Below are 14,998 nucleotides of genomic sequence, written 5' to 3'. Positions count from 1 at the left end.
ATCTTGCTAGTCCAAATAAGATACACAAGTTGAGGTGGCAACGACATATTATAGAGACGGATAAATTGCTAATTGGTCAAATACGAGAAACTGGAATGAAGCCAACCCAAGCGTACGAGTTTTTAAAATAGTGGTACAAAGGAGCTATGAATGTACCCTTCTCGCGGATGGATTGCGATAATTTGATTGGTTGTGGGAGCAAAAAGTATTTATCATCCAATGATGCGCAAACGCTGCTAGGATACTTGAAGAATAAGAAATTAGAGGATCCATGTTTTTTTTGCGCTTTACAATACAGATTAGTTTGTACATAAAGCAATCTTACAATTGATGATGCTGCTCTTATTTATACAGAGACATACCAATTGAAATCAAACATGCGTTGTAACTCTCTCGATTCACTGTAACTCTCTCAGTACACTAAGCTCCAAAGATCTCTTTTCCTGGAAATGCAAACTTGGCAACGAGAAAAAAATGGAGAGTTGTCGACTCAAGAGGTCCTCAAGAACATGGGGCAAAATGTCAAAAAGCTGGCAGCCAGGCAACGCAACATTACCAACAGGTTAAACAAAAAATGATGTGCTTGCTAGGCCCAGGTACTACCCAGCATGATTTAAGCCCATCAAAGGCAACCCAGGCCCGCAGGTGTGTTTGACATGGTTGTTCGGGCCCTCTGGGCCGCCCGCGAGCGAAAGGCCTCACTCACCTGGACCCACGTATATTTTCTGTAAATATTTTTTATATTAATATTATAAAAATGCGTGGCTGTTTTGATATTCACAAAGATAGGTCTCCATCGCCCAAGGGTTGTCACCCGCCCACTTGGCAATTTGTTAAAAAATCGCCTTTTTATTTGGCAGTTTATTTGAAAATCTCAAAAATATGGCGTTATGATGCTCTAAACCTTGAACCACACAGCTGCACTCTTCGTGTACACGAGTATGGGACTAACATCACACTTTTCACCTGCCAAGAGGGGAATTGGCCCGCTCCAAAATCCGTCAATTGTTAGATGCACTAAGTTAACTCACTAGCGTGCAACATGCACACACATTCTAAACAATAACCTCCGCAAGACTTGCTACATGCATGACTCAACTCACACACGACATTGGCAGTAAGAAACTAGCCCGTGTTTTGAAAATAGCGGATATGTGTTGTGAGTAAGAGAGTATTGGGTGTCCATCAACTATAAAATTTAAGAACTGACATAATAGATATATCACTCCCAGGGCCAATAATCCATAATATTGACTTAACTTTGTTTTCCCAAAGATACTTTAAATTTTGTTTTATATAAACTAGCCCTTACATGAAAATATATTGACTTTCCGCTAAAACTAAGCTCCATGGTCTTATACTTGTTTACCCTACTCCTCCTCCCCCTTCCCCTCCCCCCTAAGCATCTAGTAGAATTCAATACCTTACGTACTCACTCTTGCCTTGTTGAATTCAGATGATAAACCAAAAAATGACTACGACGACGATGGTGATAAAGAGCAGAAGAATAAGGCTACGTTCGTATCCAAGTTGCACATGGGCATTGGACTTACCCGTTGACGAGGATATATAATTAATATTATATATTCTATAAATATTGCATATCTGTAAAGATATATGAGGATCATCCGTATCTTACTCAATCTAGGGCTAGACATAGCTGCCATGGAATAAGGTATGAAGATAAGATAAAGGGAAATTAATCGTATTGCATAGGGAAGCCATCCCTTATTAGAGAAGGATTCCTTGATATTTGAGAGTCTAACAATTCGAAAAGATTACGCTAAGAGAAGTCCGGGTAGGTTATGCCCGAGTTCCCCAAACTATATAAGACAGGAAGGGGGCACTTCCAATACAAGTCAATCAAATCTCAATAGAAACCTTACAACAAGCAATTTGCGTCTTCAGATCTTCGAAACCGCAAACCTCAAAAGCATGTCTAATCTAGTAGAAGACCAACACCCGTTGAAGATCCACGACAGAAGTAATCCCTTATATGACTAGATCTTTAGTAGTAGGAACCTAAAAATTCGCCTAGTTCTTATGTTTAGATCCACATACATCCCTCATTATACTATGTAATCCTAATAATAATAAAGGCAAGACAGGACGTATGACTATTATCCAACTCAGAGGCTTGAACCTATATAAATTTGTTTTCCTCTTTGTAATATTCTTCGATGACTGCACATGTATCCCTATTTTCGTACTCTAGACAATATGCAGTCATATACAAATCCTCGACACCCATTTTCTCATTGTTGTTGTGTTGAACTCTTTTATTTAGGCCTATTTGTCTTTTTATGTAATGAACCTTGTGATGTATGTGCAGAACACGATGGTTTGCCTATTTGTCTTTTCATAATTTATGGATGATTTTCGTGTAGAACATAATGAACTATTTGAAATATCGATATATACTTTATTTACCTCATGGTGATTATGAAATCTATTGCATTGGATGAAGGACACGCGTGCGATGGTGATCTACCTTCAGGATATACATTATTTGTAATTAATTATTAATTATTAAATCATTATCAAAACCAATTAATTAATCTGAACAGGGCACGCTTGTTTGTTTGTTCTCTTGGTTTCCTTTCCTTTCCTTTCCCCTCTACAATAATCAACACCCAGGTGTCTCCTATCCAAGCATCCTGTACCGACCGACCGGCGCCGGATGAAGATGTTAACCTTGGCGCCGGGTGTCGAGGATCGGCGGATCGGCGAAGGGCCCGTAGAGCCAGCCCTTCGCGATGTGGCCGTAGGACGCCTCGGTGAGGTGGATGCCGTCCCAGCTCCAGTGGTTGGAGGGGTCCTCGCACGCGTACGCCCCCGGGTCGCCGCACTTGGAGGTGAGGTTGAAGTTGTACTCCCCCACGCCCGGCGCCCCGCAGCACGCCCGCGGCGTCTGCCGAAGGAATCCTGCGCAAACGAAAAGAGCCACACCATCGTATCAGCCTCGTGCCATGCGGCCATCTCGGCGAAACGAAACCGGCGCGCGGTACACGGGAAACCAAACAGAGTCGCATGCAGCATGTCGATCTCCATGCATGGGCTGTTCCCTTCGTCAACTGTATATATATATGTGCCCGTGTCATCGTGCATGTGTACGTGTAGATACGATTATTAACGGGCGAGTATGTGCTATATGAGTCGTTGAATTGAACTTTTTGTTTGATTCCATTTCCAACCCGGATTGCCTGGATCATAGCTTGTATCATACTTCTACTTACTTTTTGCCTCTTCTTCCGTGTGACGATGGACAACAATTGATAAAAATATATTCCAAATTTGACTACGTGCTAATCGACGAGCAATGACATGTACTTTATTGAGCTGAAATTGGGCAATGGCTAGGAAATATTATAACGTTTTCTGAATATTCGGACTGAATATGTAATCATTATCAATTCACAGTTGGGCACCAAAGCAGTCGTTCAATCTCTTTCACGAAAAGTCGCTTAATCATATCCACCAATTATATCGACTACCGAGTGGTTGTTTTCTTCTCGATAAAAGTTCAGTTATATCCAGACAAATCGTTCAATTTCATACCACGAGGAGCAAATTGTTCAATCATACATGGCCACCTCTTATTGCTGAATGATTAGAAACAGTGATACGGAAAATCCTCCAAAGGCAGCAGCATCAAGTTGAATATGTCAAATGGAGAACCCAAAAGGGTACACGTTGCTACGTATTGTTTAATTTGGTTTTTCTACTTCTCTTCGTCCCTTGTGAGTAGTGATACCTTTTTCCTTAACAATGTGCTTAAGCCTTGAACCAAGAGCTGGGGTGGGTATCATTCGTCGTAGCTCATGACTATGCTTATTTGTTTTTGAGGGAATCCTGGCAGAAACAGTTAGTCTGACATCCCAATTGCCACAATCAAATTGTAAATTCCTACCGTTATTGTACGGCTATCTATTGGTAGGATTGGATAGTACGCCATCACTGAAAGGTCCATGGTTTGCAGATGAATCAACAACTAATTAAGGTTTGATTATACTTGGGATGAGCAATATAATTCGTCTAAATTAAAGAAACAACAGGAACTGCTAACTCGAGGCTTAGACATCTTTACCACGTTGAAAATTGAAATCTTCTCATGTGGCAATTGAAATCACAGACTACTACTACTCGAGCCGATCCCACAAATCTTTTTCACGAAATAAATACATATATCTTCGAGGATAGCGATAGAATCATCAAGATTTGAGGACAGGACAGAAAGGCTAGAGAAGGTTCGGTTCGTTCGTCCATTGATTGATCGTCGGTTGTGTCATCGTGCAGTTAGGTGTCACCCTCAACCAACGCTGGAAGTGTTCAAAGTCATTGCCTCGTCTGATCACGAAACCTCACAAGTGTAGGTGGCAAAATTGTAACTACCCACCGTTTGATTGTTCGCCCAGAAACGGCATCCGTCACTCCATTGATTTTTCCTTCGATTCAACCGTGTCTTCCCTTCCCATGCTCTCGATGATATCATGATCGCGACAACTCTATTCGTGAGCTAACATTGGAAATAATCTAATTGTTCGTCAGTTCTCGCTGAGTTGTTTTCAGGAATTTTAATTGAATCAAATCAGTCCCCCCCACCTCTCTCTTATATATATACATATATGAAAACTAATATGTATTTTTAAAAGTACATACGTCTGGCTGGAACTACAGTTCATCCCATTATAACTAAAATATATACTACTTTTTAGATGAATGTCAATACAGTTATTATCTGGTTTTCTTTAGAAGTGAGAAGGCAATATGGACTTGTGGTGGGCCCTACGTGTCAGCGCCTGTCCACGTTGCCGTAAAAAACCGAACCAACAACCTTAGACGCATACTGCCGTGAGCACGGGCCGCAGGAATTGACGCGGATCAAACGAGAGGCAACCAAAGAAACCGGGGGAAGAAGAAGAAACACTGAACAGAAGGCAGAGCCAGGGGAGGGAGACTCACCATATTTCTCGGCGCGGAGAACGAACTGGATGGCCGGCGTGTAGTAGTCGGCGTACATGATGCGCACGTCGGGGTGCTTGGCCCGGAGCTCGGAGATCTTGCGCTGCAGCGCGGCGTTGTGCACCCACGACAGCGTGTTGAGGTCCTTGATGCACCCGCTCCGCCCGCCGTACATCTCAGGCTGCTTGCGGAAGATGGACAGGTACACGGGGAAGCAACCGATGGGCAGCACCCCGGGCACCACCAGCTCCACCGCACCCTCCGCGATCAGCTTCTCGATGCCCTTGCCGATGGAGTCAACCACGTGCGGGACGAAGGTGTGCACCTCCTCCAGCGGGCGGAACGCGAAGAGCGGCGAGTTGTAGTCGTTCCCGCCGAACTCGCCCACGATGAAGAGCGACCGCCGGAACAGGTCCCGGCACTCTGAGCATCATATCGAACCGCCCGCAGGTACCAGATGACGTCAGCTATCATATATATATATATATACACACTATATATATGCAGGATCGAAGAATGGTTGAGAACTGAAACCAACGAACCTTGCGGGGAGTTGCAGATGGAGGGCTTCATGTCCTGGAACCACTTGATCTGGGTGTGCAGGGAGCCCGAGTTCCAGACCGTGTGCCCCAGCCCGCGCCTCTGGAAGAAGGGCGTGTCCAGCGACGTGGCGCCCGTGATGGCGAAGTTGGCGCCACGGTGGAACGTCGCGTTGCGCGCCTTGGACGGCGGCAGAAGTGGCAGCCCCAGCTCCTGCGCTGCTCACGCATGCATGCAAACAAGTCAATCAGAACGGTTGCTAGCTGCGACCGGCGAGTGACTGACGACCGATCGATCACCCAGTCCGAATCGATGCATATATGCGTACCGATGAAGTCGACGACGAGGCGGCCGTCGGAGCATCGTCCAGTGGGGTAGCCGAAGTATGTCATGCCGTACGGCAGGCGCGCCGTGGCGAGGTAGTCCGGGATGCCATCCACGACGAGGTTGCCGGCGTCCACGAGGGAGTCCCCAAAGTTGAAGATGGCCGCGTACTCCAGCGCCACAGCCGCCCGCTGCCCCGCGAGCGCGAGGAGGAGGAGGAGGCACACAAACAGCCGGCACCTCATGTTGACACAATCACACGACGCGGTGGCGCTCGCCGCGAGAGACGGCCGGTGTCTCGTGAGGGTGCGGGCTTGTCCGATGGAGTTGGCTTGCTTCCCTCGCCTTCTCGGTGCTCGCTCGTTTAAAGTATGGCGCGGAGCTGGTCGTCGGGCGTACGTTTTGGTTGAAAATATATATATTTTTTTGGAGGGGGTGGGGTGTGGGGTGCAAGTGCAAGAGAGTACTGGCTTTGATCAAGTCATGTGCACGATGGCTTTTCATAGTTGAGCCAAGTCAATGCTCTCGAGGACGCTCTCAATTTAACGGGTTTCGGGTTGCTAATCCTAGTGCATGTCTCGTGGCGTGAAACCAGACCCGATGTACGTACGGATGGGAATAGATGCCTTTGTCTTGTAGGAATCCGAAAATAATCCTAAAACCTTATCAGTCTTATTTATTTAGTGTTTGAATCTAATTTATAGTATGACATATGATAAAAATTATTATAGAATTTATGATGAAAATAAATAAAATCATACATGATGAAATAAGAAATAAAATAAATTATCACATTTTATACTATAAATTAGATACAAACCATAAATACATGAGGCCATGATTATTTTTCCGTAGGAGTCTACTGTCATGCGAGTTGCGAGAAGAACGGGACACGAACATGCAGGGAATAAATTATCGTCTTGTGTGGAGTTGACCTTTTCTGCGCTGACGTCAGGGATGTTGCGATTGAGTTCTTCATACAAACACGGCCATGGGGTTTGCCAGCTTATATTCGTACAGAAAAAAAAACGCTTTGCATTTCCATCAGGAAATAAAAACATTTTGCATCGGAAGAATTCTTTGTTGAATTGATGGATCTCCAGTCGAAGTCAGCAGCAGCATCTGATCTGTAATCCTATAGGAGTACGAAGGAATCTATCGAGAAGCTCTGAATCACATATGCGGCAGCCAATGGAAGTTCAGAAGGAAGGGTTCATGGCCATCGGTGGTTGCGCCGCTATTGTCACGGAGAACGACACCTCATTTTGAACTGGCCATATGCAACAAGAGCTCTCGGCTCAAGTAGTTGAGTGTGCATCGATCATGGATGGAAATACAAACACTCCTCCTCAATGCATACTCTGCATTGACCCTCAGCTCAAGTTGTTTGGCTCGTGGAATAGGGAATAATGGAATCTTCCTCCTCTGTATCTCTGTCTGCATGTCCACACAAGTACTGCTAGTAGCTCTCAACATTCTTCGTCTCTGTAGTTTGGACTTTGGAAGGAGTGGCGCGCCATGTGGACATCAGATTATTTTAGATCGTGCCAGTTAGAGCTTGTGCTGACGCAAATCAAATGAGCGTTATATATTCGTTACTTGTTTATCACAGATCGCTTAGCTTAGTGGTGTAACAATATGTAAAGGTTATGAAACTGTTACATAAAATAAAAGTTTCAGGACTTCACTGACAGACATGCAAATTGATGGTTTCTACACATCCTGTAACTGCAGTTCATTCAGCTCTAAACGTTCAGCAAGGTGCATATGGCATGCTTGCAAGATTCCAGTCCAGAATAGAAGCATCTATTATAATACTATTTAAGTGTTAAAAGAAGACATCATGTTCGTTTTTAAGTCATGAAATTACTATGTTATTAAAAAAAAATCGACAACATATTGTTACAAACATCTAACGATCTATATTAAATCAAAAGGTCTATATAAAATATGATTAATAAATAGGTAAATTCAAAATTAGAATTATGAAAAATTAGCAGTTGGATTTCCATACGGTTGGGGAAGCAAGATATCTAAAGAAAGAGTTCAAATTAAATGAAATTAATAATAAAGAGTCAAAATAAAAAAGAAGGATACATATCAAATATAGTCTTAGAAAGAAATGAAATTAGTATAAAAATCAAATACCTAAATAAAGAATCTATGTAAAATACAATTAATCAATAGAAAAATTCATAATAAAAATTAATGAACAAATTCAAAATTCTTACTAAGATAATAGATTACAAAGCATTGTGTAGCTCAAAGTCATCGCATCAAGCAGGCAGTAGGCAAGACAAATATATTCTGATTTTGGTTGGGTTGCTTATATCTGACGCATGATTTTAGCAGTTGATCAAAACGTATACAGAAAGGATCGAATGACGCAAAAGGGGGTTAAATTGGGCACTAATTAAACCGCTTCTACCGAGTAATAAAACAAGTAGCAACCCTATCTTAGAAGAAATATAATGTAACTATGTTAACAAGCTAGAGCAAGACAACTAAACAATCAAGTAAAGATACTAAGAAAATTGCGAAATTAAAAGCTTGCAAGAGGATAAATGCTCAAAGTAAATATGGGAAAGTAAAGAGATGGACAACAAAACACTAATTTTTTTCTGAGGTATCGAGAAGTTAGCACTCTCCTCTAGTCCTTGTTAGAGCATCCACCAAGGATATCGCTCCCCCTTGAGTCATCAAGACTTAAGTGCTCCATATGATTGTCATTTTTTCATCTCCGGATTGACAGGCATCAAACTAAGCACATCACTCTTCCTAGGGCTCTCACAAGAACTCCAAGAGCTCATCGTGACACCTCTAATCACCAAAGACCAGCTAGGTGTTGCCAACTACCAATAGCTTCACTTGACCAAGATTAAGCCTAAACTACAGCTAGATGCACACTTGCTACTCTCTAAGCACTAATGGAGTTCTTAATCTTCTAATTAGGGACTTTGCAAATCACTTAAGTACTCTCTCTTGCTTCTTGATAACACGTAGTGTATAGGCTCCTCTGGGTTGCAAGAGATTGATATGAGACCAAGTGATGGGGTATTTATAGGCTAGAGGTCTAAATTTAGCAGTTGCTTAATCACTCACATTTCTGTTAACACCGTATAATCTGGTGTACACCTTCTCATACACACTGGACCATCCGGTGTGTACAGATTTGAAAGCCCACATTGCCAGTTGTCACTAGCCATTGATCCTCCGGTGAAAGCATCCGGTGTGCATTCTTCTTCATATAGGACCATCCAGTGAGTGGATCTTCAAACTTTAGCTGCAATCTTCTCTGGAAGAAATACTACGGTGTGCATATTGGTCCATCACCAAACCATCCGGTGAGTAGAACCAATTCAAACAACCCATTGCAAACTTACTGGAAAAATACTCTAGTGATGCTATCTCACAGATCACTAGACCATCTGGTGACTTCAAAACATTTTTCCACTAGTTTTGTAAAATAGTCCGGTGCTCTCACCATTCTAACATTGGACCATCCGTTGTTACACTTCAACTTTTTTCGGACACGTGTTCCAAAGATAAGCTCCGGTGATTTCAACTAAAGGATAGCCAGATTCTTCTATGAGAATATTTTTCTCTAAGCTTGTCCAATTCAAATTTTCTTGAGATCTAACTTATCTATATCTTAACCATGAGCTTCTTTGAGCTACCTAGTGCTGGAATTTCACAAGTGTGCATCAAACCAAGTCTAGACAAAACTAAGTCAAGCTACTACTCTTATCCCCTCTTTATAGTATAGTCAAAGGACTAAGAAAATAGACCGATACTACTCTAAGTGTCCTTCATCCCCCCTGTGACACTTAGAATTAGGAGATCGTTAATCTTGATGCACTTGCCCTTTGATCGTCCAAATAATCACCTTAGGGACCAAATAATCATCATTGTGACCTAGATTTTTGATATAATTCAAAACACACTTGTCAGTCACAATAATACAATTATCAGTAATCACCGAAATACTTACCACTTACCAAGGGGCCTATATGCTATAATCTCCTCTTTTTTGGCGATTGATGACAACACGAATGGGAAGATAAAGATATGAATTGAAGTACACCCTATCATACTAGGCAATAGACAACATATCAATTAAGCAAGGAAAGCCTAGTAGTAGAACAACATATCATATTAGATGAATTCAAATTAAATTGAGCACGAAAGGAAACACAATGTAATGACAAGTGAAACACATCAATAGAGAGAGCCAAATAGCTTGTCATTACATCAAAATCCATGAAGATTCAAACACACCGAACCTAACTACCCAAAACTCTACCCCCCCCCCCCCACCTAAAACTAACAAGCTCTCTAGATACTCAAGCTAACTCTCTCTCTCTCTCCCAACTCCCCCTAACACTAGAGACTCTCCCCCTTTGGCATCTAAGCAACAAAAGAGAACACATATAAACATCTGGAGCCGGAGGAGATGAAGAAGCAGACGCTGCCGAAGAAGGTCGCACCACGAACTTTAAAGTGTCGGACTCGGAGTCGGAAGCTTAAGAAACGAGGTCGGCAGCAACGGCATCGATGAGAGGTGAGAGGGATGCTATAGAAGGCTGACCAGAGGCTAAAAGACTAGGAACCTCTGATGTCACTGTGTCAGGACGGGAGTCAGAGCTGGAGGTATCGACATCTTATGCTACAATCTCCTGAACGATCTGGCTTTGCCCTACCCGAAGGGGAGAATCTAACTCTCCAAGCATAGGTTGAAAGACTGGAGGAGGCTTGACTAAAATCTCTTGCATAGTGACGATCAGTTATGAGTCCTCAAAATTGAGGGGTCCAGAAGTCAAGGGTGTCGTCAACAGAGTAAACATTGGCCTCTGCAAAGTCCCTGCATGCTGTGAGAAGACTCCGTTGGAGAAGAGTGCTGACAGTGGAAAGCCTGACATCAGAGTATCCAAAAGACCACTGACACTGCCTGGGAGAGGACTCGAAGTTGGAGCAAATGCTCGAGGTGCAACTTGCAACTATAAACCTGTATGCTAAAACAGGAATGAGAACATCTGAGTGTTGTTCTCTTTGTACACGTGTCTTGCAGCCGCTCCACACCAAATTAGAGGGTCAACAAGCTTAAGCAACTCCGGCTCAAGTTATCGATGAGTTATCAAGACTCCAAGGCATCGACGTACCACTTGGTACAATCTACTATCACTCCTTGATCCACTTTCTAGGCATCAATCACCTAGCAACATTCTCTATAGGCCTATAAGCACCAATCACTCACTAATCTTGTACTTAATTGCCTTGGATGATCACTTTAAGCACTTTGGTGTCTTTGATGTCTTCTCAAGTGTCTCTGTGCTTCTCTGGACTCCAGCAACTTCAAATGACTAAGTGGAGGGGTATTTATAGCCTCAAACCCGCTATCTAGCTGTTTTTCCAACGGTTCAGAAAAGTTGTTAATACCGGATGATTCGATGATAACAGTAGTACTAACATCAGATCATCCAGTGAGTAAAACCTTAGAAACTAGCCGTTGGAACTCCACTCAAAGCCTCTATGAACACTGAACTATTCGACATAACCTTCAAACCATCATCGGATTATCCGTTGAGTTATCTTGAGCCAACCGAGCCACTTCATTCCTTTCTGCACAAAATACTCCGATGTGATCCTCTGATGTACACACACATATCACCGGACCATTCGGTGTGTTGATCTTCAGTCTTCAACATTTGAATCCTTCTCTGTAGGAAATGCTCCGGTGCAATACTTCGGTGAGCACATCTCCAATCACTGGACCTTTTGGTGTGTTGATCTTCAACTGCCTTCTTTTGGAAATGCTCTGGTGTGTACTGCTTCATTAAGCACTGGATCATCCGGTGATGCTATCGTCACCCTCTGTCAGAAATGCTCTGGTGTGTTCATCGGTTCATCACCAGACCATCCGGTGAGTGTAGCTTCCTTGAACTCCACTAACAGAAATACTCCGATGTGCTCTTATGCCTAACACTAGACTATCTAGTGAGGCTAACAGCCTCTGGACATAATGCTCAGTTGAGTGCAAACTCCTCTGCACTAGACTATCCGGTGAGGTAAATTTTTTTGAGACTTTTCTAATTCAATCAAACTTTGTCCCGACTTGGGTGCTTCTTAATGTATTACATCCATGAGACCTACTAACATATATTCTTGATAAATATGTTAATCCTGTGACTATGTTGTCATTAATCATGAAAATCACAATCATGGCCTAATATGGCCATTTTCGCTACACTCGACCATGTCGAGGCTCCTCATATCGCAGTGCAGGACCGTCTTTGCATTGCCAAAGATGGTGATGGCCCTGGTCGAACCAGGGATCTTGATCACTTGATATGCGTAGTGGGCAATGGCCATGAACCGGGCCATCGTTGGTCGCCCCAGGATTACATTATAAGTGATCCCAAAGTCTGCCACATCAAATAGGACCTTCTCGGACCTGAAGTTACTTGGCGAGCCGAAAGTGTCAGGTAGCTCGACCCTCCCCAAGGTTCTAGCCGAGGATCCCGAGATAATTCCAAAGAAGGGGGAAGACAGTTTCAATGCGCTCCTTGGAATTTGCAAGGCGTCCAGCGTGTCCGCGAAGAGAAGGTTGATGAAGCTCCCTATATCGACCAGTAAGTGACCTAGTCGGATGTTCTGCACGATGGGTTCGACCACAATCGGGTAGCGATCAGGTCACTTGACACTCGTGGGGTGGTCAGCCTAACTAAAGGTAAAGGGCACCTCTGACCACTTCAGACGCGAGTTTGGGCTCAGCATGTTCGCCCACACCTCCCGGACCACCGACTTGTATTCCCTGTTCGAGGAATATGTTGCGGCGCCCCCGAAGATATGGTGGACCATGCGATTGGCCTGCTGGTACCCCATGCCAACTTGTCAGGGTTGCCCTCGTCCTCAACATCCTCTTCGTGCCTGGATTTACGCTCTCCAAGCTCCTTGTCGATGATGCCCCACATGACTTTACATTCGGTCAAGTCGTGGGCATCTGTGCGGTGCATCGGACAGTAGCCACGACCATTCTTCTCCTCCTTTTTCTTGAAGCGCCAGCACGGTTGGCCAGTCTGCTCGACCGCCATGATGTTGGATGGTCCTCCTTGTGTTTGTTTTTCTTTTTCTCCTTTGGGCTGACCCCTTTAGAGGAGGCGGGCAGGTTAGAGGTCGGCCATGACCTGGCATTATTCTAACGCTCTCGGGCCTCGGTAGCCTATGTGCACTTGTCTGCAAGCTTAAAGAGCTCAGTAGTGCTTCAGATTTCCTTGGTGGTCAGCTTCTCGACCATCTTTTGGTCTTTTACCCCTCTCTTGAACGCTATGACTACAGATTCACCTGTGATCCTTGGAATGGTGTTTTGGCACTCAGTGAAGTGCCAGATGAAGTCTCGCAATGACTCACCTTGTCAATGATTGACTTGGTATATGTCGTCCTCTACCCAGGGTCGGGCATAGGTCCCCTGGAAGTTGGCGATAAACTGGTCGCACATATCTTCACAGGAGTGAACTGACTCACAGGGGAGGTTCATAAGCTAGGACCGGATTGAATCGATCAAGGTGGTCGGAAAGTAGTTGGCCATGACTTTCCTGTGACCTCCCACGGCCTGCACCATTGTTGTGTAGATCTGCAGGAACTCCTCGTGGTTGGTCGAGCCATCATACTTTTTGGCTAGGACCAGTGGGAACTTGTCTAGCCAGCTCACCTCTCGTAGCTGGGCCGATAGAGTGTTTCACCCCGTTCCGTAAATGGGAGTCACCCACTGATGGGTGACAGTGTGTGCTCAGGGAGAGAGATGATGGTCACGCGGTCCCGAGGATGGGATTGAGGAATCTGACGCCTCCATGCGTGGGGGAGGCAATTGGTAGGGCTGCTTGCCCTTTTTGTGCTCTCGCCGGGTGTGGTCCTCATGCTCTCGGGTGGCCACCTGGCTCTGGATCACGCCATAGAGGTCGTGTTGGTGCAGAGAGTCGCGCAGGTCAGATGGTTGGCTGTCCCGACACGGCGGGGGTCTCTGAGCGCTCCCCGTTACCGATAGAGGATGAGATCTTTCCTGCTGTGGGGCCTGCCGCAATTCTTGGTGATCACAACCTTCACCAGTTCTAGCGATGAACGTGGTGTTTACCGCCGTAGTTTGGCATCGGGCGGTCTCAACCAGGAGGGTGAGGTCATGGAAACATGGAGCTACTAGCGAACCCTCCGGTATTGCTATCGGTGGGTGGCTAAGAAGGATTCGAATGATCTTTAGATTCTACGTAGGCGTCATTTCCCCATAGTCGAGCTGCTGAGCGTGGAGTGGTGACATATTGCGAAGGGGAGCCCCCGACATTTGTGCAGCGTGATAGCCTTGGTGACGATGCTGCCAAAGACCACATCCTCTATGACACCTCCTTCGGATGACGATGTGGTGGTTAGGGCTCTATCAGAGCGTCCTGTATACGACGCTGGTTTGGTTCCCCTCTGTGCGCGTGGCCTGGGGATCATCGCTGGCACCCAGAACACGGGAGCCTCCGCTGTCCTCCGTTGCATGAACTATCATGCAAACTTCCCAATGAGCCTATAAGCCTTCAAACTCCGATTCAGTATCCTATACTTAGAGCACATTAGGCTCATTTAGGTCATATCCTATGATGAATACCTCGCGGTGACTGGGGTCCTTGGAATGGGACTCAGCGGAATGGGACTCAGCGGTTGCCGTGGATCTGGCCATAGGTAGTCCAATCTAATCTCAACACTTATCGAAATGCAGAAACACACCCCCTACATGGCGCGCCAACTGTCGAGGGTTAGTCCCTGACAATAATTTAGGGGTTATCCAGGTTCAGGCCTTCCGAAGGATAACAACCCTATGTCCTATGTATTTTGTTATGAGTGTTTGTGAACTGGTTACATATGAGTTCCTCCCCCCATCCTGAACCCGTTCTCCTCTTTATATACAAAAGAAGGAGAACTTACAAGTGAGCTCCTTTCGGTAGACCCATACCTTACTATATATTCTTTTCTCGTGCCATCACCACATAGAGCGTGCACACTACACCTTGCACCGGTGGTACTGCAGGGCCCATCCCATCCTCATGGATGCCTCCACCTTTATTTTACCTCGGTAGCCCTACATGTCCACTCGCCATGAGCTGCAAGCTTATCTGCCAAGCCGTTCCGTCCCAGCCTA

The 14,998-nt window shown here is 44.8% G+C and overlaps 1 protein-coding gene across 1 annotated transcript; it reads right to left on the bottom strand.

Moving 5' to 3' along the window:
* Positions 1-2,488: 2,488 nt before the first annotated feature.
* Positions 2,489-12,917, bottom strand: LOC133930334 (GDSL esterase/lipase At5g45910-like). The gene is made up of 5 exons (XM_062376973.1): positions 12,704-12,917; positions 5,831-6,301; positions 5,505-5,720; positions 4,963-5,385; positions 2,489-2,925 (listed from the first exon to the last, which is right to left on the bottom strand). The coding sequence occupies exons 1-5, from the start codon at positions 12,915-12,917 to the stop codon at positions 2,690-2,692; spliced, it is 1,560 nt and encodes a 519-aa protein (XP_062232957.1). The 3' UTR covers positions 2,489-2,689.
* Between the last annotated feature and the right edge of the window lie 2,081 nt (positions 12,918-14,998).

The sequence above is a fragment of the Phragmites australis genome, chromosome 1, assembly GCF_958298935.1.
Source record: "Phragmites australis chromosome 1, lpPhrAust1.1, whole genome shotgun sequence".
Taxonomy (NCBI): Eukaryota; Viridiplantae; Streptophyta; class Magnoliopsida; order Poales; family Poaceae; genus Phragmites; species Phragmites australis.
The sequence above is the reverse complement of the archived record's forward strand: the minus strand, read 5'-3'. Positions and strand labels throughout refer to the sequence as shown.